Source organism: Aaosphaeria arxii (assembly GCF_010015735.1).
Source record: "Aaosphaeria arxii CBS 175.79 unplaced genomic scaffold BU24scaffold_5, whole genome shotgun sequence".
Lineage (NCBI taxonomy): Eukaryota > Fungi > Ascomycota > Dothideomycetes > Pleosporales > Aaosphaeria > Aaosphaeria arxii.
Window position 1 is genome coordinate 368454 of NW_022983478.1, and position 24592 is coordinate 393045.

The following is a 24592-nucleotide window of genomic DNA, read 5'->3' on the forward strand; positions in this document are numbered from 1 at the left end:
CGATGTGGACCAATGCTTCATTTCCTATACTAGGCTAGTATGGAATGGAAGTCTGGCAAGCCAGGACAATCAGGTCCACAAGTCAAGCCTATAACCAACCAGAGATGCCTAGTACACAAAGCACTCCAAGGATCCTTATCATGTGGCATGAATAGAACGATAATCGGTTCTCCGCTAAGCTCACTCTCAAGGGAATTGACAACCACAAAGAACAAGCAGGTTGTGGTAGTGAATCCAGTAAGCCACGTGCAAGGGTACCTTTGTTCATACGTCCGACCCCGAATTGCCAAATGTCACGCTACTAGGGCAAGCTTGCCGTGGAGAAAGCCATTTCTCTCTACACCACTTAACCGTTAGAAATCCTTGTCTTTGTTTGGAGACAGGTCGGTACATGTAATTTTTGAAGTCCCAATTCCTGATCAATGAGCTTTTCCTATCGCTTAATATTCTCTACTGTTGCCCGTCCCCGTCGGAGGTGTGCAGATGATATTGCGTCACGATGAAAGCCGCCACCTATACGAGTCCAGCTTTTAGTCAGGCGTCGCGCTTTCACAAGATCAGGACTGAATGTTGCAAATTATTTTTCGCGCATGCATATTTTTCTTTGTTGCAGGCGTATGCAGGGATTCTAAGTAGAACTGCGTTGCGAACATGCGACCAGTTGTAACCTGTCAACTGTGTGTGAAATTCACTTATTCCAAAGCATGAAAGAATTATGGACAGTGTAAATGTGCACAATCTTGGGTTATTCTTTGAAATGTAACATTATAATTACACTCTCGGAACATCGAATGTAGATGTACAACTCTCCATTCACCATCAGTTTTAATCTATTCCCCATCGAGACAGTCACTTATCTTTGACTTCTTTGAGCGTGTCGTATCAACTTCAGCCATGTTGTCAACCGGGTCATGCATCGAAAGCCACCACATGCACTTCTTTGTTACAAGATCCTGAAGAGCTGTCTCGGCAACAACCTGGCAGCGTTACAATTCCTGTCTTTCCATGAACTTCTACATAAGATCGTTGTTATTCCCTATGCTCTCTTCCACCTTACAGCAAACTATAGCACATCGCGGATTTAAAAGACATCCCGGCAAGACGTAGGGAATAACAAAATCACTCCTTCATACTTTCCGACTCACACAACCAAAGTGTACGTAATCACGGATAACGAGGTCGCCAAACCTGTTTCAGGTTGTCAAAAAATATACGGGGGCTACAAGGTCGGCGAATACAAGGACATTGGAATTATGGCAGAGCGGCCTGCAAGATACGTCAATGGAGGACTTCATCCTGTTCTAATTGGAGATGAGTTCAAGGATCAAAGATATAAGGTTATCAATAAGATTACGCATGGGTATAGTAGTACCGTGTGGGCGGCCGAGGATGGTTGGGGAGGCGGCATTGTAGCCTTGAAGATCCTAACGGCAGATATGTTGCAGAAAGGAGTAAAGGAGCTGAGGATCATGCGATACATCGATGCAAACCGGAGCGATCATCCCGGATGCAAGTATATTTCGGAACTTGTAGATCATTTCTTTATCGATGGACCCAACGGTATACATCTCTGTCTGGTGACGAAGTTATTCGGACTGACAATAGATGATGTGAGGTGGGATACTTTCTTGTACACCAAGTTCAACACGAAGTTTGCGCGCGAGGTTTCCAGACAACTTCTTCTGGCAGTCGACTTTCTTCATTCTATTGGGGTAGTGCACGGAGGTAAGCACTACTTTTGATCTGGATTCACAGGGCTTAACTAACATTGTAAAGACATCAGCGGAGAGCGCATTGCATTCCAGATTCCTAGGGTTAGCGACATCAATTTCAGTAAAATAAAGAAGGGAGATGTCATTAGAGAAGATGCGCAGCCACTGGCGGAGGGAGTTCCAAAATACGTCGTGGGGGAGTTAGACATCGTGTCCAAGACCATTGTGGAAGAGATCAGCAATATTCAACTTTTCGGCTTTTCGAGATGTAAGTAACAAGACACCCCTATTCGTCTGCGGAGCTAAGTACGTGCAGCTTTCCTGGAATCAGAGCGACCTTCATACGTGGACTCGCGACTCAGTTTCACCCCACCAGAAATGATATTTTCCCATCCACTAGGTCGTTCCATTGATATTTGGACCTTAGGATGTGTTGTAAGTATTTCCATACGTTCTTCGTGCTCAAGGTACTGATATTGTCGATTAGACATATGGCATCTCTTGTGGAAACGATCCCCTTTTTCGTTCGCCTGAGCAGGACAGACGATGTATGATAACGGAGATATTCGAAGTACTAGGCCCTTCCGCCGCCCCTTGGATGCTAAGCCAATTGATTACTGGTCTGGCTACGGGAAAGTGGAAGGATTTTCAAGGCAGCGAGTGTAGGTCTAATCTTAATCCTCAACCTGAGCGAAAAGCTAATTCTTACCAAAGGCTTCGGAGGCATCAAGACCTTGCCCTTTCCTGACAGAATTAAGAAGGATTTCCATTCGTCCTCTAAGCGTGGGAGAGAACAAGACAAGAACCATCCCAACGACGACGACTTGTTTGAGAGTCTTAACGACGAGGAACAGGAAGATTTCTTTGCTCTTCTAATACCCTACCTGGAGAAAACGTTCATTGCAGATCTAAAAAAACGTGCAACGACAAAGGAGCTACAGCTTGAGCCTTTCATAAATGATACGGGGTATATACCAGATGAGATACCGGATGAGATACCTGAGGATGGGTCAGAGGAGTCTTCTTCTGATGAACATCTTGAAGATTCGTCTGATGATAATTCTGAAGATTCGTCTGATGATAATTCTGAAGATTCGTCTGATGATAATTCTGAAGATTCGTCTGATGATAATTCTGCAGATTCGTCTGATGATAATTCTGCAGATTCGTCTGAGGATAATCCTGAAGATACGTCTGAGGATAATCCTCAAGATGCGTCTGATGATAAGCCTGACGATGCGTCTGATGAACATCTTGAAGATGCGTCTGATGATAAGCCTGGCGATGCATCTGATGATAAGCCGGATGATGCGTCTGATGATAATCCTCAAGATGTATCTGATGATGTTTTTCAAGATGTATCTGATGATGTTTTTCAAGATGTATCTGATGATGTTTTTCAAGATGCGTCCGATGATAATCCTGAAGATGCGTCTGATAATGAGCCTGACGATTTCTCCGATGCAAATAATGAAATGTCACTGACCTTGTATCATGCTTGTCATTACCCCTATCAGCTAAGTTAGCCACTGTCCCATGAACTCCACAGAATTCTACCCATCACATCCGTCGTACTTTCCGTATGTCATACATCATTGAACGGGTGATTTCATGAGATATGTTCCACCTGTTGTCAGTTCACAATGAGCTGAACAATCCATTCGATATTGGGTATGGAATAGGTACGGGATGTTAACAGTGTTCTTTGTGACTGTAACTGCATGGTCACAGTGAATGACCGGGCAAGCATTGTTGGGCAACATTATGTCAAAACTGGATTGGTTATAAACCCATCGCAAGACCATAATATCAGTGCAGAGCCGAACTCAATTGCGTAGGGTAGTAGGCCAACTATCCGATCGCCAGAGAGTCAACGGGAGTAGACCAACAGTCAGATCGCTCAAGGACCAAAGGGAGGTGTAGTCATGTCTACAGGCTCTTCTCCTGACAGGTTCATTGAAAAGCCTGGAGTCGTCACCGCTCTAATCATTGCCACCGCTTGCATGATTGTTCTGGCGATTGTGGCATTCTCCTTCGTTCTTCGACGAAGTCGTCTCTATTGTCGTCGATCAAAGCATCGATTCCCGATTGACGATTGGTCTACTCCCCGACTCCCGATGTCCATGCCCGCATATAGTATCAGCGATATCGAGCAAGCTGTCTTTCGCGTGTGCCATTACCACCCTGACAGCATGGACTTTTCAGGGCTAGGGCTTCCGATGGCGATTGGCCATCCCGGCGAACAGTCTGCTTTCGGGCTAGTGGACCAAGTGCCGCACTTACAACCCATGCAGCCGTGTAAGCTTGCCCGTGGCAATTCTTCAATTTTCACTACCTGTTCAAGGATCTCGCGATTCAGTGTCCATGACCAGCAGTTGCCCAAAGTTCCGGCAGATGATGCTATCTCTCTTGACTCGAGCATCGAAACTGGGTACACAGCACCTACTATTAGCACGGCCACATCGGTGTCAATGAGTACTGAGCGACCCGTGCTTGTAGATGTGATCTTCGAAAGGTCTATGGCTGTGCATATGTCCTCTTAATGCATCTGGAATCTCGGTTCCATCATGAAAGATTAGGGTCACTGAAGGAACCAGGGCTTCGCTTAATATAGTATGCCATCCAAAGACAAGTGTGGGATTAGATTCCACTTGAATAGAAATAATCTCAATATGAATTAAACAATGCGTGCTAATACACCATAGATGATGCGTCACAGGTTTGGGATCATGATCGATTCGTGCAGCTATGTTCAAGCCATCACCTCTTGTTCCAACGGACAGTGTAAAACATCAAAACTTTTAGATGATGTCACTTATTCATTATGGTTGCTATAGTTTTAACTTCATTTAGTTGTCTGGCTTGGTGACTGAGAACTGGCGTGGTCCAACACACACAGCTGAACCTAGAATTTGCAAAGTGGCGGTCACATTACATCGAAAACTAAAGATTAGGGTTCAAAATAAACTTAGAGATGACAAAGAAAATATATCTATTCTCTTTAAGATAGCACTGGTTGATTGTGCACATTCTTGCACTTACATCACCTCTCACTCACTCATCATTGGGGCGACCCATTCAAACATACATACGGTCCCGATACCAACTCGTTTCCAAGGTTGGGTTTCCGGTTGCGTGAAATGTCCATTGTCAAAGTAGTTTATAGGGACAAATGCTCCAGGCGGTGCTCTAAGACGCAAGCGGATGTTTGTTTGATGTGCACTTCGTTGAGTTGGCGCACATAACAAATCAGAACCATCAACTCTCGTTCTACCCTACTGTCATGGAAGAGGTGGAAGATGACACTCAATTGTACCATCATTGGAGCCATCACTAGAGCGAGAGATGCAGCCGCGATGATACTCACTACTATCATTGAATTGTTTGCCTTTCATTGAAGTAAGCTGCTCATTTCCAGTATGGGCGAGAACTTGACCGAATAGAATAACGGTCCAAAGTAGCATTATTGTGGTAAGTCGCCATGTTGGCGAGTGTCGAGGACTTGTGGAGTGCGAGATTGTGCTATGATTATGACCATCACCGACCAGCCCCCCCAAATGTTTGGATCCAGCATTCCCGAGGCCGTACATGTAGCCTGTCGGTCCGTTTTGCACCACTCCTTCTCCGAATGTACATTCTTGACTTGTGTTGTTGGGGGGACAATTCGGGCCGGTGGGGTTCCGAGAAGGCGGGAGCGGGATGGTTAATCATATCCCGACAACCTACGATTAACGGTTGACCTACTCAATACCTGGGAATGCATACATTATTGTTCATCTATCTACGATTGCACTCAATAGGGTTCGAGCGCGATTTGGTGATGGCAAACAGGTCTGAGGAAGCTCGTGACAGCGCCTAGTCAACTACAATGATTTACCACATACAACCTGCGTGATTCAACGAACAAGGTTAGCAATCCACTGAAGTGGACAAATAGAGCGCCACAGACAAATGAGGATGCTGCTCTGAGATCCCAGTAGCTTCCACAAATATGCCCAAATGCCTTTCGATAAAGACAAGTCGAGACTCTTGCAGTCGATGCATCTGGTGTGACCGTGTGACTTGTGTGACTTGTGTGACTTGTGTGAGTAAGTATGCATGTTGACACACAGGAGCTAAGCTTTTACAGGTTGATCCTCGGTAAACTTTATCGGAATCGGCCCGTGGCGTTAGGTTTGGCTTTGAAGTAGCGAATGCCATCTGATCGACCTTGACATTGTACAAGGAGTTAGCCGTCAGCTCTAGATCCCCGCAAATGGCGCTTTTTGGATGGAGTTTTCAGAGCTGTGTCAAGTTGGTCCTACAAATGACAAGGACTCCGCGGAGCGGGCCGTGCGCCACCATGTAAACGTCTTCGCACGCAAGAACTGATCTTCAGCAGATCGATACAAATTACGGTCTAACCAATAGTAATCAATGGAACAAGTCTGTTGGATTTGGCAACCAATGTTCTGCACCCAAAAAGCTGCTCACAAAGAGTTTCATCGAAGTTTTGCGCTCCCAAGGTTGTTGTCACTGCCGAGCTTTCCGACATTCAACGTTCGTGCTCAGACAGAACTTGTGTCGTTATCAAATGAGCTGAAATCCATGTAGCGAGCTCATATCAATGGAACACACCATCTGACAGAGCCACTAGGCAGCGGTATCCCGAGAGTCTCGAATGAATGTTCTCATATGCAACTTCATCACGTCCTCATCTGCGACTTACGCTATATCTTGCTTCGACCGTGGCTGGCTGACCAGAAGACAGGTCTGGACAGACTCTGCCCCACGTATACCTGCCTATGGCGGGTTCCAACGATCCCGATACGGTATCGCATGAAGCCAATACCATATCCAACAGAACTATTGTCATGAATTGACGGAGAATGGCGGATCTAACGAGACGAATGCGGTATCACACAAGCCAATGCTATGTCCAACAGAGTCACTTTCACGACATGACGGAGAATGGCGGGTCTCAGCGAGCCGGATGCGGTCTCATGCAAGGCCAATGCTATATCCAAAGAAGTCACTGTCACGACATGCTGGAGATATTACGAGATTCTCTTGTCTCATCACGCCTAACTCCGCTTCAGACTCAGCTCACCGTTATGATAAAGCGATATGGAAGGCTCCGGGTGGCCGACCCCCTTTACCCATGTATAAATAAGGGGAGGAGTTCTGCTGTTCCATCATTTCTAAAACCATCAGCAACAGCTTGAACCTAAGTCCAGAATCATTCAGACCTTCTCAACCAACTATCTTTTCATCTCTAGACCCAATCTACCAAAGTGAGCATCACTCCCCAAGCTATACTCAGTAAGCATCTAACCCATTTCTCTCTCAGATGTCCGGCATCGGCAGCTCCGACAGCAACGGCAACTTCCAGTTCGACTTCACTCTCGAAGACGGGGTACACAAGTACTTCAGTGGCAAATTCAGCTCAGCCCTCCCGGCCTGGTCGGGCACTACCTTCGTCCTGACTCCTAGCGACGGTACTGGAACGAGCGGTGTATATGATATCAAGGCCGCTTCGACCGTGGGTGCGGCCACTATCGACATCCAGCTGATCAACAATGACACCGGAACCACCCTCACCTTCACCTCGGGTAAGGTCTGGCCCAACCTGGACAAGGCCTATACCGTTCTGGGCAATGGGACCTGGCATAGCAGCCTTCGCCCAGATGAGTGATCCGTATCGAACTGTCTCTGCAGGAAATTGGGGGGATGGATAATTGGACTGAAGGTACCTGATATGGGTTTCCCCATACATATTCCCTGTTATGATTTAGTAGCTCACTAGATCTACACCACCTTCATTTGGTTAGATAGTACACAATAAACCGTCAAAATCACCGCATACGCGGCTCAACTTCGTCCCATAAGTCCACTACTGGTTAACCTTAGCTATAGGTCGTGCCAACTGCCTCATTACCTTTTCATATCAAAGATGAATCACTATTCCTGATGGCTCTTGATGATCCTATTTTACAGCTTCGCCATGAACACATGCCTTCTTTGGGAGAAATTGCTCCCGTTGTATCTTCCTTTTGTGAAATATAATGACATGATTCAATCTAGGGGCAAGTCTGCTTTTTGGTCCAAAATTGTATCTGTACGAGTCTTTGCTGTATTTTTTTGGTCACCGCGTGTCACTGTTAAGAGAATGACTCATCGTCCAAGATGTACAAACTTTGCTCATATTATGCCAATTGCTTCTGCGGAAATCGAACCATATTGACCAACTCAAAGACTACATCCGCACCATGAGGCTTCAAATCAAGCTTTCTGATATCGCCGACCTGTTCAAAACCATATTTCGCGTAAATCGGGCGCCCCTGTGCCCCAGCTTCTAGATATGCAGGAATGCCACTCTCCTCGGACTCTTCGATCCCCCATTTAATCAGCATGGCAGCAGCACCCCGACCCCGATGGCTTTGCCGCGTAACCATGTGCATAAGAATCCACACGGGGGAACCTTGGCCAATCCATTCTTTCCTCGCCTCATCACGGGTAGAAAGGATGAAGTCGTGGAGTGTCCGGTTGAAGGTTTGGGGCCAATCCTGACCAGATACTTTCTCGGCCAACTCCCAGTCAATCATGGTTGGGAAGTCATAACCAGACGGAAAATAATGCCACCGAGCGATGCTGATAATCTCTCCTTGGTCAATCTGCGTGGCTGAGGGAGCGTCTACCACCTTGACAAATCGAGCGGTCGAATCCTCCTGGAATCGTCGTCTTTGCTTGGCCATGGCGAATTGGAGCCGATGCTGTGCCTCCTCTCGGGTAGTAATTGGCCAAGCTAGAGGATATGGCGGAGCTACAAGATCATCGCCGGGTTCATATATGTCGGCATGTTTCTCAATGATATCGAAATCTTCCAGTCGTACGGGTGCAATAAATAGCGGCATGCTGCTCAGGTTTTCAATGTTGGAAAATTTGGATCGAAGTCAAGAACGTGTTGGAAATAAAATATAGCGCCTGGCTTTGACGTTAGGGTTTGTACTTTTTTGTATTTGTAAGATGCTTGGCATGACTCCTTCAAACGTCGTGTTTAGGGAACGCCTGACATCGACTCACCTCTAACACCCGTTAGGAGCCCACACACGCGCTACGTGTCCTTTGACAATTGTGGTATCTATGCAGGCGTCAACGAAATTGCGCATCAACACGCCATATTGTGATGAAATCTAGGCAACCAATTTCAGTGCTATTATTTCACTGATCGATATGAACCTTCCCTCCAGTACGAGCGTCACATTTTTCAACATCACAACTTGACATTGATATTGAGATAATGAGAGTCAAGACATATCATATTTTGTTGTTGGCGTACGCCTTTAGCGTGGTCGAATCTCTTTATCTCCCTTCCATCGTACAAAATATCTTTAGGATAGGTCCGCCAGCTAAAAGTCCTATCCCCCAATTCGTTCTAGATATCAACCATCGGTGGCTGAAAGATAATGAGAAAATACTCGCTCGACATCCTGACATCGAGAGGCAGCTATGCGACAAAAGCTCACCTCTCTGGCAGAATGCAGACAAAACCAGCAAAAGTCTACCATCAGATCTATTTCGCAAGCTTAATATCAACAACATGAGGGCGGGAGTGTCGCGTCCAAGCTGGCAGAATGCCCACGACAGATTACGCGAGATGAGGAGTTGTCCCGCTGCTTTGCACGATGTGCGTCATTTGCGCATCAATATGCTTGTGCATGATTGGGAAGGTCCTCCTTACATCGAAGACACGATGCCCCCTCCAGAAGTCCCTCAGCTATTAGCAGAAGTCCTTCCTAGCATGTATTCCTTGGAAATACTTGGCTTTGGCGTGACTGAAGCGTCATCGCCGGCTTTCGAGAAGGCTTTTGCGGAGGCGAATGTAACATTACCGAGCATCACAATATTCCGCAGCGCAGCCCACAACGACTGGCTCCTGTCGCGATGTCCTAATGTAAAGAGGATGGATGGTCCAAACTACCATAGTTGGAGTTGGGGCCTTATGAACCCCGAACGGGTGGCATTCATCAACAACATGCGTGACATGCCGATCAAAAACCTGGATTTGTATGCAAGGTGGAACTTGGAGTTGGTCGAAAAAATATTGGACAACGCTCCCAATATCACAACTCTCACGATGGATGGGCCCTTGAACTGGACCAATTATATGAAGATACCGGTGGGCGAAGCACTCAAGCGCTACCTGTCCATATTGGCACAGTTTCCGCACCTCGAGGAGCTCAATTTACCACGATCTGAGGACCTTGATCTTGGTTTTGAAGGGGGCCATTGGTGCGGAAATGCATATGAGGGGGAAAATGGTAGAGCGTACGGGCGCATGGTGGCTCAACAGACTGCTGAGACGATCGAAGCAGCCTCGCGCATTGTTCACGATGCTTTGCCTCAGCTTAAGAAGTTCTCGATTGGAGGGGGGACCCCTAATATCACTCTGAACAGTGCTGGTACTATGGATTTCTCTTGGCCTTGGACTGGAAGGATGGAAGACTGGACTTACGAGATCTGGCCAAAATGAGCTGGAGGGTAGCGATTGGTAAACTTGGAAAGTGAAACTATTCTCTTGTCATTTCCGTGAGAACATGTGAAATTAGTCAATAACGATGTGAAATTCACTGCACACCATGGTTATCTTGCTTGCCTTTTGGCATTGTGCAAAACCATTGTGCTCAACGTCACACAATGTGGCACGCATTGTACAAATCCGTTCTTCCCCGCTACATATATAACGCACTCCTCCGGATCTTTGCCGAGAATCTCTGGTTGGACATATCGAACTAACATTCAGTGGGCATTGCGATTGATAATGTCACAATCAATCGTGATTGTCACGGTAACGGATTACACTTTCGTTGTACCTCCGACAGCTACTTCAGCAACAAACACATCATCTGTAACCACATCGATAGGAACAACCATTTCTTCATTGTCAACATTATCTTCATCCTTTACGACATCTTCCCAGCCCTCGACTTCCAGCGAGCCAATTCCCCCTGCTCCAGTTGCGGATCCCCACGCCGAACCCCCTAACAATACCATCGTCTACCTCTTCCTCACATTCGTGGTTTTGTCAATACTCTTTTTAATCGGTCTCTTCGGCTTGGTATGCTTTCAAAACCATCGCGGGCGATGTCCGAGCTGCAAATCGCTAGAAGATAAAATCCGCCGACTGGAGACCAACATCGCGAAGAACGCCATCGTCACTGACCGTGCGAATGTCGCTAAACCACTCTCTTGTCGCATCCGTTCGAGTGTTTTCAGACATCGCAAAACCGCGCTGGCGGATCTCGAAAAAGGGCCTGACACTACCTCAGGTCCACAATTGTCGCGGGCGGAGATGTCGAAGACGCTCTGGCCGAACGGACTAATGACTTCGACTCCTCGTGATACGATGGAGTCGCAGAATGGGGTCAATGAGGACGACCAAGCCGAACCCTTGACGCCCTGGCCCCGGGGGATATCGTTCAAACCGTGGCAAAAATCAACAACTGCGAGACAAGCTCATGTAGGTACCGATCGGTCCAATCCTTACGGGTATTGGCGTGAAACTACAGAAATGCCTCAGCGTTTTGTCAATAATAGTTACGGGCGTGTTTCTCATTGTGCACCATACGAGGAGGTGGCGTTTGCTGCAGCGCGATTGCATGGTACTCCTCTTGCAGAGTCAAGTGATGAGAATAAGGACGATGCTGTAAAATATGTAAAAAGGAATTAATAAGAAACATTTTATTTTTAATATCGCGATCCAATGATGTAACACTCAAGTGATGGCGGAGTGCTTCAACTCCATAGCTCCAGAATAATTTCACAGAACTACCAATGACCAAAGCCTCGGACAAATCTGATCAATACATGCCGCCTGGGTAGGGCTTTGCCATGCGCATCTGAGTGCCCTGCGCCTTGTCTTTATTCTCAACGTAAAACAACCATCCCTTATCGTGCCACTCAATCAAGTCCACACTTCCTTCGTCCTCCTGATCCAAAGTCCCCGCGTTCACACTGACATATAGCAGTCTCTTCGTGATCTCCTTTCCGTCTATTACCCACGTCGCGTTCTCGATAGCCTTGACCCTCCAGACCTTCTTCACCTCGCCCTTGCTTTCCTTTCCAGCCCACTCTTCGACATCCAGCTCAACCTCCTCCCATTCGCCTCCGACCCCGACAACATGGCATCCACAGCTCTTGCAGAAGTAGAACCCGATCCTCTTCGTACAGGTGCGATAGTCTCCCATTTCCGAGGGCGACGAGGAGGTGAGGATGAAATCATTGGTCATGTCGATCGGCTTGCAGTGGAAACGTCCCATCTTTTGGCATTGCGTGCAGTTGCATCTGTAGAGACGAATTGACTCGGCGCTTGGGTCGAGAACGGGTGGGAATGTGAGCTTGATTTGATAGGTCACTTTCCCGCAGGCGCAGGAGCCATGGTGTACGCCGTTTCGGTTCGCCATTGTTGTTGTGTAGATGAATCAAGTGGTGAATGGCTTGACAGAACCATCAATTTACTAGGAGGCCTTCTGTGTTTTATAATGACGTCGGGAGACTTTTCGGGCAATACTCGCGGAGTACAGGTGGCACTCTGAGCAGGCAGCAATCGCTATCTCCCGTCGGCGACTTTTAGTCTTTTGGCCAGAAGGGGGAATAGATGGCCATGGGGTTGTGACAGTTGTGCATAAGCGGGGTTCCTGTACTCGGTGAGATCCAGGAACTGCGTACAGGATCTGACTTCGTATTCCTGCCGTTTAATCTTCACCATTCAGCGTCGCCGTCGATGCAAACTAATATTTGATAAAGAGGAAGAATGACTCAGTGTGAGTTATTGTCGGCGGTGAATGCTGATGTATCCGAGGCTAACCACATCCGGGAAGGCCCCTAAACCCAACACAGACCTCCAATCACTTTACGCGTCCGGCCTGACTGCAGTTCGCATTCGCTTCTTCATCTCGATCGTGACAGGTTCATCATGAGCGGCCTTTACGATGCCATAGTGATACCGCTTGTCTGCATAAGTGGGTTATGGATCCCAATCACGCTGTTGTGCTGCATTCCGTGGGTGCAGAAGCAGTAAGCCCATCAGCTCCGCGGGTAGCGCCGGCAGAATGCTGATATACGACGATAGGATGCTGTATCTGCACTGGGTGACGATGTGGCCTGGGAAATGGCTTAAAGAGCCTGAGAGAGCTGGTTACTTGAGTACGATTCGTTTTCTGGTGGGAATTAACTTGATTGACGGATGTAGAGAACCAGGTTTCGCCATTTTGGATATCGGCTGTAGATGGTGAACGGCTGTTCGCATGGCTCGTCGCTCCGTTGGGTGTCTATTCGAAACATGCAGATGGATTCATTCAAGAACCGTCTGGATCTGATATAGATATCGAGGAGAGACTAGCTTTTAGACTCCTCCGGGACGACCCGGAAGCACGGCTTCTAATCTATTGTAACACAACACCTTCTCCACAATGATATGTTAGACTAATGGTGCCTGTAGTCCATGGAGTAAGTAATACTTCCGAATGTGTCGAAGAAATCACCAACAATGTAGAACTCAGCCACCATAGCGCAAGGGCGTAGGACGGAGGAGTATCGGATGTATTCCTCTGGCGCATCCGACAAGATCTTCGTCCTTGCCTTTGATTATCGCGGTTTCGGAATCTCGAAAGGAACGCCGTCTGAATCCGGACTTCTTGGTGATGCTGAAGCAGTGGTAGAATGGGCGTTGAAGGTAGCTTGTATACCTCCCAACAGGATAGTCCTACTTGGGCACTCACTCGGCACCGCCGTCGCGTCTGGTATTGTGCATCGCTACAGTGGGCTCGACTCACCTGTGCAATTTGCCGGACTGATACTTTGCGCTGCGTTTACGGATTCGGGCAATGCGTTCTCATCGTATTCCATTGCTGATGTCATCCCGGTCCTTGCGCCTGTGAAGATGATTCCGGCGTTGCAGAGATGGTTCAATCATCGTATGAGAGATACTTGGAAGACCAAGGAGAGGCTCGTGATGCTTGTACAGCAGCTTTCTGCCTTTAATTTGATTCTCGTGCACGCAGTCGATGACGGAACCATGCCCTATAGTCACACCGAAGAACTCTTCAAAGCTACAACACGCGCCGTGGCAGACGACAACCCTTCCGACCAGGAAATCGACAAACGACTTAAAATTATAGATCTAGGCGAAGCGGGCCGTCAAGAAGTTTGGAAGTCTTCTGGAATAAGTATCAGCAAACTGATCGCAAAGCATGGCGGTGCGTTCTCAACTCCACTCCACCCACTTTACACACACTGACTAAGCTATTGTGCAGGCCACAATACAACGATGAAATGGGGACCCATCTCCCTCGCAGTTCTTGAATGTTTTAATCTCGCAAATTTACATGCGCAGTGAGGATGAGACAAATCTCAAACTTGACAGGCGCATTTGCCAATTGTAGATAGGTATATTCTTAATACAAAAACATAAGCGCAAGCTAATCTCCACGTGCCACATTTACCTATTCTATCACGACCAAACAACAATAGAACAATAAACTCACAATGTACAATAATAAAAACGGGCTTATTTTATTGTGTGTCCCCGAGACCTCTTTGTTCACGACTGGACCCTGAACCTCACTTTTCACTCTTTATGTCACCATTAGCTTATAATTCCCTTCCCACCATCTCCGAATCCTCCGCGACCTTCCGACCAACTACACTTCACCATCGCAAGAATGCCAGCCATCATACCGAGAACTTCACAACTAGCACCGCGCGGGGAGGACGACAGAATGACATCGTCTATCGTGGGCATCGTCTTCGCAGGCGTCGTTCCCGTCATCATCGTCGCATGCGTGGTCACATGGTTACTAGCATGCTACGGTCGACAACGCGCATGCGGGTGTCTATGGATGCGCAAAGCGCAAATAAGGTCAGACGAGAAGTGGCAGAGGAGGATGGAGGAAGACGCATTAGTTGCCCGGCGCAAAGCAGAGGCTGTGCGAATTGCGACCGCGGCTGGACCCAAGGCGCCGCAACATAAGAAATCACCGTCGGATTCGACGGATTCTTCCGGGAAGACAAATTCGACTGAAGACACGATCGAGAAGCAAGATGCGATTTCGCCTGATCCTATGCCCCAGAAACATCGGTTACGCGGACCCCTTCGGATCTAGCAGTCCATGATGCTTTCGCCAGTTCTTATTGCTACAACTAGGAGGCGTCAACGGGGAATTCACATTGTTTCTTGTTTCAAATAACGACTGTATACTTCAAATACCTGGGATTCACATCGGCGCAATGGAAAAGGTTTCGCATCATACCCGGACAACTGCAAGGTCAATCGGCGTCACACCAATCTAGACGGTTTCTAATGGTTCCAAGAAGAACATACGGTGCGCGCAGCGCAGATCCAGCTGCAAAGTCACGCTCCTTTACTTCCTCGAACAGATGTTATCACCATTATCACGGAGAGGGAGATGCCCCTCTGGAATCACTTCCGCGACGCCAAGCTCTTTCCGTCGTTTTCTTGATTAGAATTGATGAGACAAAAGAAAGAATTGTAGAACATTTCGATACATGTATTATTAAGAAGAGATGGTTTGAAAAGCTCGTGAGTGTAGCTTTGTTATGCTTTGACCGAAGCACAGCACTGCACATCAATATACCTATCCTTATAATCGAAGCTTTTCAATTCAGAGCCGGTCTCAATCTCACCTGTGGGTGAGCAATTTATGTCAAATGTGAATGCTCTGTTGCCTTTTTCTCATCGCATCTAAGTGAATCCAAACCAGATCGGCCAGAGGACACTATACTGATGCATGCGATTCGCAAAGGGTGTCGCAACCCTGCAGATGCGTGAATGGAGATCGGCACGTTACAGTCTTCTCAAGTGTCAGAAACAATGCTTGATCGTTTACGACTTCATTAAAGACAGTTAACAAATCTGCTATACGTCAACTCTCTGGATCGCTTCTCCTGTTCAAGCGGGCTGCAACGGCTCAATATCTGGCCTAGATGCGTTCAGTGTGCTACAACGAATAATCAAAGTGAGTGGGGCTTTGTTGAAGGGTTCCAAACGAATCTTTCTTCATAGTGCTACTGAAAAAGCGCAATGTTCAGCGTATTGTCCGGCGTTCTTCTTTTAGGTCGTATACTGACGTTCACAACCTACACAATGTTTTCGCCCATATAGATAATACACAACCGACACACACGGATCGTCAGCAGACACATCACCTACGCCTTTTACAAAATGCAAAATTTCACCGGGCCCACGCGTCTACCCAAACAACTATCACCAATCCCCAGCTTTTCAACAGAGCAGAAGAAAGTGCCACAAGAAAACCAAAATGAAATCATTCCAATAGTCTTCCTTTCAGTGTCTCTAGCGATGCCCATCATCATAATTCTCCTAGCAGTTTTACTTCACCGCCAGCGGAAGAGAAGAGCTCGGAGGGCGAAAGAGGTCTCTATAGAAGATACCTACTCAGAGCCGTCAACGGAGCGAAACTTCGCCGGTCACCAAATATTTCCTCTCGACCATTTCCGCCAGTCGAGTAATGAGAGGTCTAATCATCTAGCGCCTCCGCCCCTGCCCCAGTTCACAGGCGATAGAACCGTGATGTCGAAACCGAGCGGGCTCAATACAAGGGCATTCATCCCGCAGCCGCTAGAACATCACATTTCAACTACACTCCCTAGGAATCCTAGATCTGATATCGTACTAGAAATCCCTACAGCGGAAGAGTACACATCACTACCTTTGCAATCGTCAAGTCGCGACTGGACCCAAACACCATACACCCTACCTCCACTATCCAGCATTCCTAATATGTCCCGATACTCCACAGTCTCCTTGCAAATCGATGACGTACGACATGAGAGTTTGCAGAGCATTTCGAAGCCCAAAAACCACCATGTTTCGAGCATTGTTGTTGGGGATCAGGGTGAGAAGGTCACGTGAGGGTGCACTAACAACGCGACGAGGCGGGAAAAGACGTTGGAGGAGGAGATGCAGTTCGAGGAGGTGGCTCTTTCGCCGCCGTTGGTAAGGGAAGATCCTGGTAGGGTATATTAGCTTGAGCAGGTGACGAAGCAAATGTATTGGCTTTTGAGTATGCCCGTTGAAAAGAGGATACGCCTCATGTAAAGTATACCGATGGGAAGTTTTAGCAAACAATCAAGACTTGTTTTTACCATTCTGTAAGACATTAACCGAAGATCGTGACATCTGAAATAACCCTTCTAACGCGTGCTTCGACTATGGATTTAAATGCGGGCTTGTAGTCAGAATGTTATGGCAACGTACTGCATTCAATTCGTCAGTGACTTCATAGGCAAGAAGCGCGACGCGACTTTGCGCAACGTGTCATCAGATCAGCTGAGTATATCATTCGAGATCGACCAAGTTGTTCGGCGTCATGGACCGGTCGGTGTAAATTGTGTGACGGCATCAAAATGGACAAATGGAAGCCTTGAATGGAGTGTAGCGTGGTCGGCGTAAAGAGTTCTACTTTAACCCCATAGTGTGTCATCAGTTACGCTAGAGCAATCTCCTGTGTGACCATAATCCTAAGCTCATGTAGGCAGCCGAAGCCCATTCAGCATCTCATGGCAGAGACAACCTGTTGTGGCACAAAAGGATTCGTAATGGACACCTTCGCGGGGAACACGTACCATTCATCACTTCCGCTTACCGCACATCCAGGCTGTATACATAGTATTCATCCATTCCCTTTCGTGCCAATCCGTAACATCAGCTTCACTATTCCCTTTGATCATCACCAATGCCGACGTGACTCGCGCCGATTCGCTCGATTGATGTCGTCTTCGTCGTGTGCCGTCCTCCAGCAGCAAGGGCAGCAATTCGTATGCCAGAGGTTCTTCGGCAGAATGGTGCCTATGTAGTGTCCGTCAGCATAGGTTTGCAGCCCACTCATTTTGAAACTCACCACGGTATCTGGTCATGATTGCAAGGTGTTTGCCGAGTTTAGAATGGCGAGCTCGTGAAGAATTCCCAAAATTCCCACTCTGGCCCCGTGGAGGATAGGCATGCAAGAGCACCTTTTTACAGAGGTTGTCTGCTCTTTGCATAGTCCACCCGATGAGATTTCTCTTATCACGCCTTCATTAAGTGTTGTTGCTGGATTCGCGTCGAGTGGAAGCCATCTGTAACCCGGAGAATGCGCCTATGCTGCTGGTCAGAATGTAAGTGCAGAAGCAGTCTAAGTAGCCAGCCACATACTTGATTGAGAGTGAAAAGATTGATTTAAGATTGATTTGTGTTGATGTCCGATGAAACTTTGTGCGAGGAAGTGCAGGGGAAGGCGAGGCAGTACAGGTGAAGGCGAGGCTGCTCTCCTACTACATCATAGAACACGGCGGCATCGGACATTTTGGGGTGCTGTAGAGTGATAGTAATTCTTAGATTCAATCAAAGTCAATTTTCACGAGTGTAGTGGCAATCTAGCGAGAGAGCGTTGATAAGGTCGATGAACGGATGATTGAAAATTCTACCACAGGAACTGTACACGTACGAAAGATGAACGCACATAGAAAGCAAGTACATTGAGAGATGAAGATTGACCCAGGATTCCTAAGATACCAAACCATAGAAGTGGAAATTCCTTCATTCGAAACTGCAATGATGAAAGCACACGATCGTTCCAACCATTCCTGACATGTTCGCAGATTGCCTAGTTTAGCATTGCAACATCTTGGAAAGAAGCTTGCAAAGTTCCCGCTCTGACCACGTGGAGGATAGGCATTCCAGAGCTTGTTTGTTGAAGGGGTTGTCTCCCCTGTTTTTTTCTAAAGAGGTTTTCTCCTCTTGTTTGTAAGAGATGTGGTGTGTGGTAAGAAGTGGTTCCCTTCTTCGCCATCCCAGGCCGAAGCTCAAGATGCCGAACGGTCTATAGGGCAGTCCCGAATCCAGTCGCGACATTCAACTCTACACAAGCAGGCGAACACTTGTTGATTGGGGTAAGTATGAACACTAGCCATCTTAACAGCTTCAGTCCGAGACTCAACCACCTGCGATCCGTTGAAATACCAGCAACCACAAGTGCAAAGTAATTTCAGGGCATTCAAATGATTGAAGCTCGTTGTGAAGATAGTAGAAACAAACCCACTTGAATCAATCGTCGCGTTCGACCAGCCAGGCGGAATTGAAAGTTGAGCGAAAGAATAGAGGAGAGAAAGTGAAGGCAAGCCCGTGGTTGGTTTTATGTATTCTGGACTGGTCCGTGCGCTGCGCTGTTTCACGTGATGCGCCGTACCACGTGTTGCGGCCAAGGCAACAGGGAACGAAGACGGTTTTACCGGAGTTACAATTTATTCGAGATGTTACGTTCATCTGGACGGTGGCTCCTATTGGCCTCATTCTACACTCGATTCTGGCACCTACATCATACTAAAGCATATCACTGAAAACGGGGAACATGCATACCATCGATCACGGTAATTGACCAACGTCAAACACGGGACATGGAGAATGGGATACGGAAAATTCTTAGATGAGGTTGAAGCTGCAGATTGGTTTGGGGACAAGATAGGGCAGGGTGGTCCGTATGACTCCCCACCATTGGAGGAATCACTACTTGGAAGCCTTGTCTGTAGAGCAACATGACCTGGACACTTGTGATATGAAATGTATTAATGAGCCCATGGCCCACGTTAAATTAGATTTGTATACGCAAATGTTTTGTGTCTTGATCTATTACAAGCCTCAGGAGCTCGTTTCGATCGTGCCAGAACCCGTATATCCCAAGGACCACACGCATTCTGCCCGTCGTTCGTCACTGCGCTGCCAGCTTATGAATCCCCGACACATCACCCGATACTACAGCTCAGAGGCTACAGGTGGTCACCATCATTGAATGAGTTTACTTCTGTAAATTTCAATTCCATTGAAAATACTTTGCAGGACCATTACTGCTTGTCAACCCAGCGGGTTGTGCCGCCTTCACAGCTTCCGTTGATTCCCAGTATGTCCTCGTCATTCAATCATCCATCAGACCTCAGGTGCCCATCAAGTACTACAAATGTGTTCCTTGTAGGTGTGATAGAGCATGGAAATGCTCGATCGGTCGTCTCAACTACTGGAGAAGAGTGTGTCAGCCAGGCTTATCAAATTATCGGACAAAGACTTCCTACTTTCTGAAGGTGACCTAGTGTTTACAAATCGATGTCCGCAGTGAAGACATCAATTTCAAACTTGATACATTATCAGAAGGTTGGAGAACCGGTGTAGAGTAGGAGGCTGCTCGGAGGTGTGCATGGCGTAGTTAGAAGGGACTGGTGGATCTTCCCTATTCGTGGAATTATTGTAGTGTTGAAGTGATCTGGTCACTCTGCATCTTGCCTGATCTTCCCAGCCTCCGGGATCATTGCAGTGTTGAAGTGGTCTAACCAAACGCAGAGTGGCCATGTCATTTCTCTTCTTCGCAAGGTAAGGCCTTTGTTGTACGCTTCTCTTGATCAATTGAAGTATCCATTGATAATATGACAAGATTTTGGAGAGATGGACGTTAACGTCAAGGCTCATTGGATGTTTCTCTTCGTAGACGTAGTAGTACATCCCGTGGCACAATGCTATCAACAGGCCGATAGGTCACTGCTGGACATGCGTAGTCATGTTCATCACGATGAAGTTTACTATCAAACACTACTTGATGACAACATAAGAGAAGAATGTTTATACAGTTGTAGACCTTTCGGGGTTTTGTTCGACAGGAGTATTACGAGTACGATAACAATGTACCAAATAAGCTATGAAAGAATGTGAATAGAAACACTCCCGGGCACCCCTCGAGTATAAGAATGCAGGCTCGTACTCCCTGCGACCCTTAACTGCACTAGTAGATACAGGTGATTGTCGTGATCATGTCTGCCATGATCGCAAGTAAATTGCCTAGTTTAGCATTGCGACTCATGAAGAGTTTGCAAAGTTCCCGCTCTGACCACGTGGAGGATAGGCATTCCAGAGCTTGTTTTTTTATAGAGGTTGTCTCCTCTGTGCGTTGTCCACTCAAGGCAGATGCCAAAAAGGTTTCTGCGGTCGGAATTCAGCTACTTTCGGCCACGCCTAGGGTCGCCACCCCTCTTCGACCTCTTGGAGGAACCAGGAGCATCGTCCTCGTCGTCCTCAGCCGGCCTCTTGCCGCCCCCACCCAGGTGCTCAATGATACGAAGGAATCCGTCCTGAGCCCTGTGGTTATTAGGGCCCGCCCGTTCCATGGCGCCGAGTAGAGCATCAAGTCCCCTCGCGCCGAATTCGACGTCTTCAGTCCTTGCTCCTAGCACGGACTGGCCTTCCCGCAGCCTCGATGTTTCGCGCGCGCGATTCTCTAAGCGTGGGAAGTCTTCAGTGACATTCCTCGGATTAGCACCGCGAGGTCCTTCACTGGGTGCACGACTCCTGCACGAATTCGTGCCTCCAGCGTGCCATTTGCCGCAATGATTGCAGCGGGATCTCTTTCCACTGGACCGAGCGGTTCCAGCGTCGGAGACTTCAGTGCCACCCTGAGTGGATGGCACTGGACTTCCTCTTCGCGGTTCAGCAGCACCTTCAGCCGGTTCCGCAGCCCTTTTTGCTGCCTGAGATGCCTTCCAGAGACGATCACCCACGCCCCTGAGGTGTCTATACTCCTCGAACTCTTGGCCCGGGAGACACATCTCCGCAGGATGCGGCCCGTCACACCAACAAGCAGGCTTCCCGGCCTTACTCCACATTTTGTTGCAGTTGTCGACCCGCTTCTTGACGGCTCGACCCGCGGCAGTCTTCTCAGCATCGGATGCTTCTTTCGACAAGAGCAGCCGCAACCCATCAAAGATGGGTCGATCCAGCCACCCTTGCGTTTCTGAAGCCCGGTCAGAACCCGCGTCGGAGAGAGGCTCGGTCTTGATGTAGACCTCAGCCTGCTCAGTCCCAGGGATCTCCGTCTCTGGCTCTGTCTTTACATGAGCTAGAGCTTCACTCACCACATTAGGCTCGTGGGAATCGGTTTCACGTCGAGAGTCAGCCATCTGTAACCCGTTGAATTCGCCTACGCTGCTTGTTAGATGGTAACTACAAAAGCAGTTTGAGTGGCCACATAATTGATTGAGAGTGAAAAAATCGGGTGGTGGCGAATGTGCGTGAAGTTGTGTGGGAGAAAGTAAAGGGAAGGGGAGGATATTCTTTCTACTACTACCTCGTGGGACCGTGCGTCGCCCACGCCCTTGCGATCAGTGACTACCCTCGCCCGAATCTCTGACCTTTTAAAAGTTATGTATTGTCACGTATAGACGCAAGCTATGCAGGCGCTCGAAGCACTGCCTCACTGCCGCCGCGCCCTCCTAGTGTCGAAAGGAAGCCGAACCGATCATACCATTTTGAGAATCACTCACGACGAGGGCGTGCCTCGTGCCTACATATTGTCACATTATCCGATCTGTGACTTCCACATGGGAAGGTCCTGTGCCGCAGTTCACCTCTCTCTATACAACATCCTTCCTCGTTGCACTCTTCAACACGCCTGTCTTCGTGCAACAGGCATCCTGCCTGGGCGAACATACTAGACGAACATATCACTCTGCCAGAGCAGCCCGCAAGGTTGCACCTGCAACCCACATTCTCATCATCCTCGGTTCCGATGGCCAAACACATGAGCTGTTTCACCTACTGCGAGATCTGGACACAAGCAGGTATACGCATGGAGACGATTTCCAAGGTCCTACTATGAGGAGGAGAGAAACAGAGAGGCCGCTCTGCGTCAGATCAAGAAACTTGGTTGTCCAGTGGGCTACTTACGCGCCAGATCATACTAACGAAGAACACCTCTGGCCTGATAGATTATTGAATGACAATTGACCAATGGAGCCCAACGGAGACTGTGAGAGCGCCACCACCCGCTGGGTCAACAAGTAGCATGGGTCCTACAAGGTATCTTAAATGGAATTGAAGCTTGCAAAACTGATCTAGGTGAAAGCAATGGCAGATTCCGCCATATCCTATGGGCCCTGGCGCCGGAAAATGTGTCGGAGATAGTGGACAGCATATGGTAGTGCAGTATCAAACAGAGGGCATGATGGATGTGCTGCGTGTGGTCCTGCGGATATATCAGTTCTGCCATATTTGGTCCGAGCCCCTGGAGCTCGTATGCGATCAAGAAACAACCAATTTACAGGTATTATTCTATTTCAACATGAACTACCGATGATAATAATATGCTTGAGTACCTGATATAAGAAGGTTGTCATCCATGCAAGGCTTCCAAGCAGTGAGATATCAAATGGTGGGAGTCATACAGAAAACCTTGTACCATATTGTCCCGAGATCAGTCTGCAACGTCAGCCATATCTGAGAATCGTTTGTATTTGATTCTTCATAATATCCCGTGTTTGGTGGTGTACGTCAGCATGATATGGGTAGAAGGATCGAGTGCTGGAAGCGAACACCAATAATTAGTGGCAAATCCTCAAGGGACCACAAAGGCCTCAAATGAAGCAGAATCTCGATATATACGAGATATTAACGTAAACCTCGTTCTCAAGGCACCACCATAACTCCGGCGAAAGGGTCTTCCTTATTTGGCATCTAATAGAACGCCATTCAATGGGAGCCCCAAGATTTTGAACAGAGCGCAGGCTTTCTTTGACTTATACTCCATCCTTCGCCCAACATGCCACTCAGCATGGATTGTCGAACGCAATGCTCGATTGGAGCGGGTTCGCTTCTGATCATCCTTTCACGTTCACGAAGAGCTTCAACCATTTGTAACTCCTTGAATCACTCTACCTCCGCGTGCATTCGACCGGGTTACAAGCGACTGGATCCCGACGTGAGCATCGCAAAATGGCTAGAAGTACTTTGAGAACTCACCCCAATCAAGAAGTATTGGACTACTCATTTAGAGACGAATGTTGCGGTTGGATCCGGAATTGTGCCCAGACGCCCGTTCTAGTGAGTGGGAAAGGGGGAGGAGACAACCTCCTTAAAAAAACAAGCTCTGGAACGCCTATCCTCCACGTGGTTAGAGCGGGAACTTTATGAACTCTTCGAAGAGTTCGCGATGCTAAACTAGGCAGTTGTTTTTATATGTGAGATGATAATCTCTTCTCTGACTATTCCAAATATCATACAGCAATTCATTATCTACCCAACAGCTACCCTAAGAAAACATCTCAATAATTCCACGAGTACGCAATTGCTTGATCTGTGGTGATACCACGCATGTTGACCCTGGTGATGTACATACGCACGTCCTCACAGGCACGACCCGCAATCGGTGAATAGGTAGGAAAGGTAGATATTTGACTCTGTCGATAGGCCTCGGGAGGTAGGTGGATGATGCCTCAATCTCTTTCGGCAGCCCTGATCGATCTATCTATGCCCTGCCTAGTGCCTTTCCCCATACACGTGATCACTGAATAGCCTCATCTATCCTGCTACACCACCATATCTACAGGGATACCCAGGCAGGTAAAGGCAGAAGGCGTCAACGCACCAGGTACTAGTTGTGTTCCGCGGAATCATAATTAATTGATGTGAGCCATCTCTTGCAGTTTCATCGGACGTGATGTCTAGCTTCGCGTGTCCAAACGATGAGGCGCGTTTTGGATCTCATTGGAGTGTAGGTCCCAGGATAGGTTTCAGTGGCGCCTCCCCTACGTGCTTGGTACCAGTTGTCCGCCAAGCCAGTCGTCAAATGTTATAGCTCATGACTGTAATGTCCTAGTATATTGAACTCGGGTTTACGTGTCCCTGTAAATAGTTGTACAAGAAATCACCTCAATCATACTCATTATGAAGCTCGCTATTTGGTCACAGTTGCCCGCATCCAAAGCACGATATTTCCCCTTCAACTGTACTTTTCGTGACGCGAGTAACATCTATGCGCGACTAGCTTGACTGAACACACACGACCTTT

General features: G+C 47.8%; 10 protein-coding genes across 10 annotated transcripts; 7 read left to right on the forward strand and 3 right to left on the reverse strand.

Moving 5' to 3' along the window:
- Positions 1 to 1253: 1253 nt before the first annotated feature.
- On the forward strand, positions 1254 to 3238 carry BU24DRAFT_463036 (kinase-like protein; the record flags this gene model as incomplete). The annotated part of the gene is made up of 5 exons (XM_033532075.1): positions 1254 to 1725; positions 1777 to 1980; positions 2029 to 2147; positions 2200 to 2374; positions 2427 to 3238. 5 exons carry the CDS (start codon positions 1254 to 1256, stop codon positions 3236 to 3238), a joined length of 1782 nt encoding a protein of 593 aa, XP_033382567.1.
- Positions 3239 to 3637: 399 nt separating this feature from the next.
- On the forward strand, positions 3638 to 4255 carry BU24DRAFT_409988 (uncharacterized protein; the record flags this gene model as incomplete). Its single annotated transcript, XM_033525956.1, has 1 exon — positions 3638 to 4255. The coding sequence occupies one exon, from the start codon at positions 3638 to 3640 to the stop codon at positions 4253 to 4255; it is 618 nt and encodes a 205-aa protein (XP_033382568.1).
- Positions 4256 to 7795: 3540 nt separating this feature from the next.
- BU24DRAFT_423247 (uncharacterized protein) lies at positions 7796 to 8668 on the reverse strand. The gene has a single exon (XM_033528196.1). It carries the CDS (start codon positions 8603 to 8605, stop codon positions 7898 to 7900), a length of 708 nt encoding a protein of 235 aa, XP_033382569.1. The 5' UTR covers positions 8606 to 8668; the 3' UTR covers positions 7796 to 7897.
- Positions 8669 to 8782: 114 nt separating this feature from the next.
- BU24DRAFT_423248 (uncharacterized protein) lies at positions 8783 to 10458 on the forward strand. The gene has a single exon (XM_033528197.1). It carries the CDS (start codon positions 8992 to 8994, stop codon positions 10222 to 10224), a length of 1233 nt encoding a protein of 410 aa, XP_033382570.1. The 5' UTR covers positions 8783 to 8991; the 3' UTR covers positions 10225 to 10458.
- BU24DRAFT_481644 (uncharacterized protein) lies at positions 10369 to 11513 on the forward strand (the record flags this gene model as incomplete). The annotated part of the gene is made up of 1 exon (XM_033533185.1): positions 10369 to 11513. A coding segment is annotated over one exon (1053 nt), but the record flags the coding sequence as incomplete, so codon positions are not given.
- Positions 11504 to 12648, reverse strand: BU24DRAFT_423249 (uncharacterized protein). The gene has a single exon (XM_033528198.1). The coding sequence runs from the start codon at positions 12152 to 12154 to the stop codon at positions 11552 to 11554; it is 603 nt and encodes a 200-aa protein (XP_033382572.1). The 5' UTR covers positions 12155 to 12648; the 3' UTR covers positions 11504 to 11551.
- An 18-nt stretch (positions 12649 to 12666) lies between these two features.
- BU24DRAFT_409994 (alpha/beta-hydrolase) lies at positions 12667 to 14088 on the forward strand (the record flags this gene model as incomplete). Its single annotated transcript, XM_033525957.1, has 6 exons — positions 12667 to 12767; positions 12823 to 12896; positions 12943 to 13140; positions 13192 to 13199; positions 13246 to 13948; positions 14006 to 14088. The coding sequence occupies 6 exons, from the start codon at positions 12667 to 12669 to the stop codon at positions 14086 to 14088; spliced, it is 1167 nt and encodes a 388-aa protein (XP_033382573.1).
- A 56-nt stretch (positions 14089 to 14144) lies between these two features.
- BU24DRAFT_212109 (uncharacterized protein) lies at positions 14145 to 14953 on the forward strand. Its single transcript, XM_033521946.1, has one exon. The coding sequence runs from the start codon at positions 14414 to 14416 to the stop codon at positions 14852 to 14854; it is 441 nt and encodes a 146-aa protein (XP_033382574.1). The 5' UTR covers positions 14145 to 14413; the 3' UTR covers positions 14855 to 14953.
- Positions 14954 to 15933: 980 nt separating this feature from the next.
- Positions 15934 to 16672, forward strand: BU24DRAFT_481651 (uncharacterized protein; the record flags this gene model as incomplete). The annotated part of the gene is made up of 1 exon (XM_033533186.1): positions 15934 to 16672. One exon carries the CDS (start codon positions 15934 to 15936, stop codon positions 16642 to 16644), a length of 711 nt encoding a protein of 236 aa, XP_033382575.1. The 3' UTR covers positions 16645 to 16672.
- Positions 16673 to 20750: 4078 nt separating this feature from the next.
- On the reverse strand, positions 20751 to 21707 carry BU24DRAFT_409997 (uncharacterized protein; the record flags this gene model as incomplete). The annotated part of the gene is made up of 1 exon (XM_033525958.1): positions 20751 to 21707. One exon carries the CDS (start codon positions 21705 to 21707, stop codon positions 20751 to 20753), a length of 957 nt encoding a protein of 318 aa, XP_033382576.1.
- Between the last annotated feature and the right edge of the window lie 2885 nt (positions 21708 to 24592).

Excerpts from the sequence above, each read along its gene's own strand:
- BU24DRAFT_212109 (XM_033521946.1), top strand. The coding sequence starts at position 14,414 with ATGCCAGCCATCATACCGAGAACTTCACAACTAGCACCGCGCGGGGAG.
- BU24DRAFT_423249 (XM_033528198.1), bottom strand. The coding sequence starts at position 12,154 with ATGGCGAACCGAAACGGCGTACACCATGGCTCCTGCGCCTGCGGGAAA.
- BU24DRAFT_423248 (XM_033528197.1), top strand. The coding sequence starts at position 8,992 with ATGAGAGTCAAGACATATCATATTTTGTTGTTGGCGTACGCCTTTAGC.
- BU24DRAFT_423247 (XM_033528196.1), bottom strand. The coding sequence starts at position 8,605 with ATGCCGCTATTTATTGCACCCGTACGACTGGAAGATTTCGATATCATT.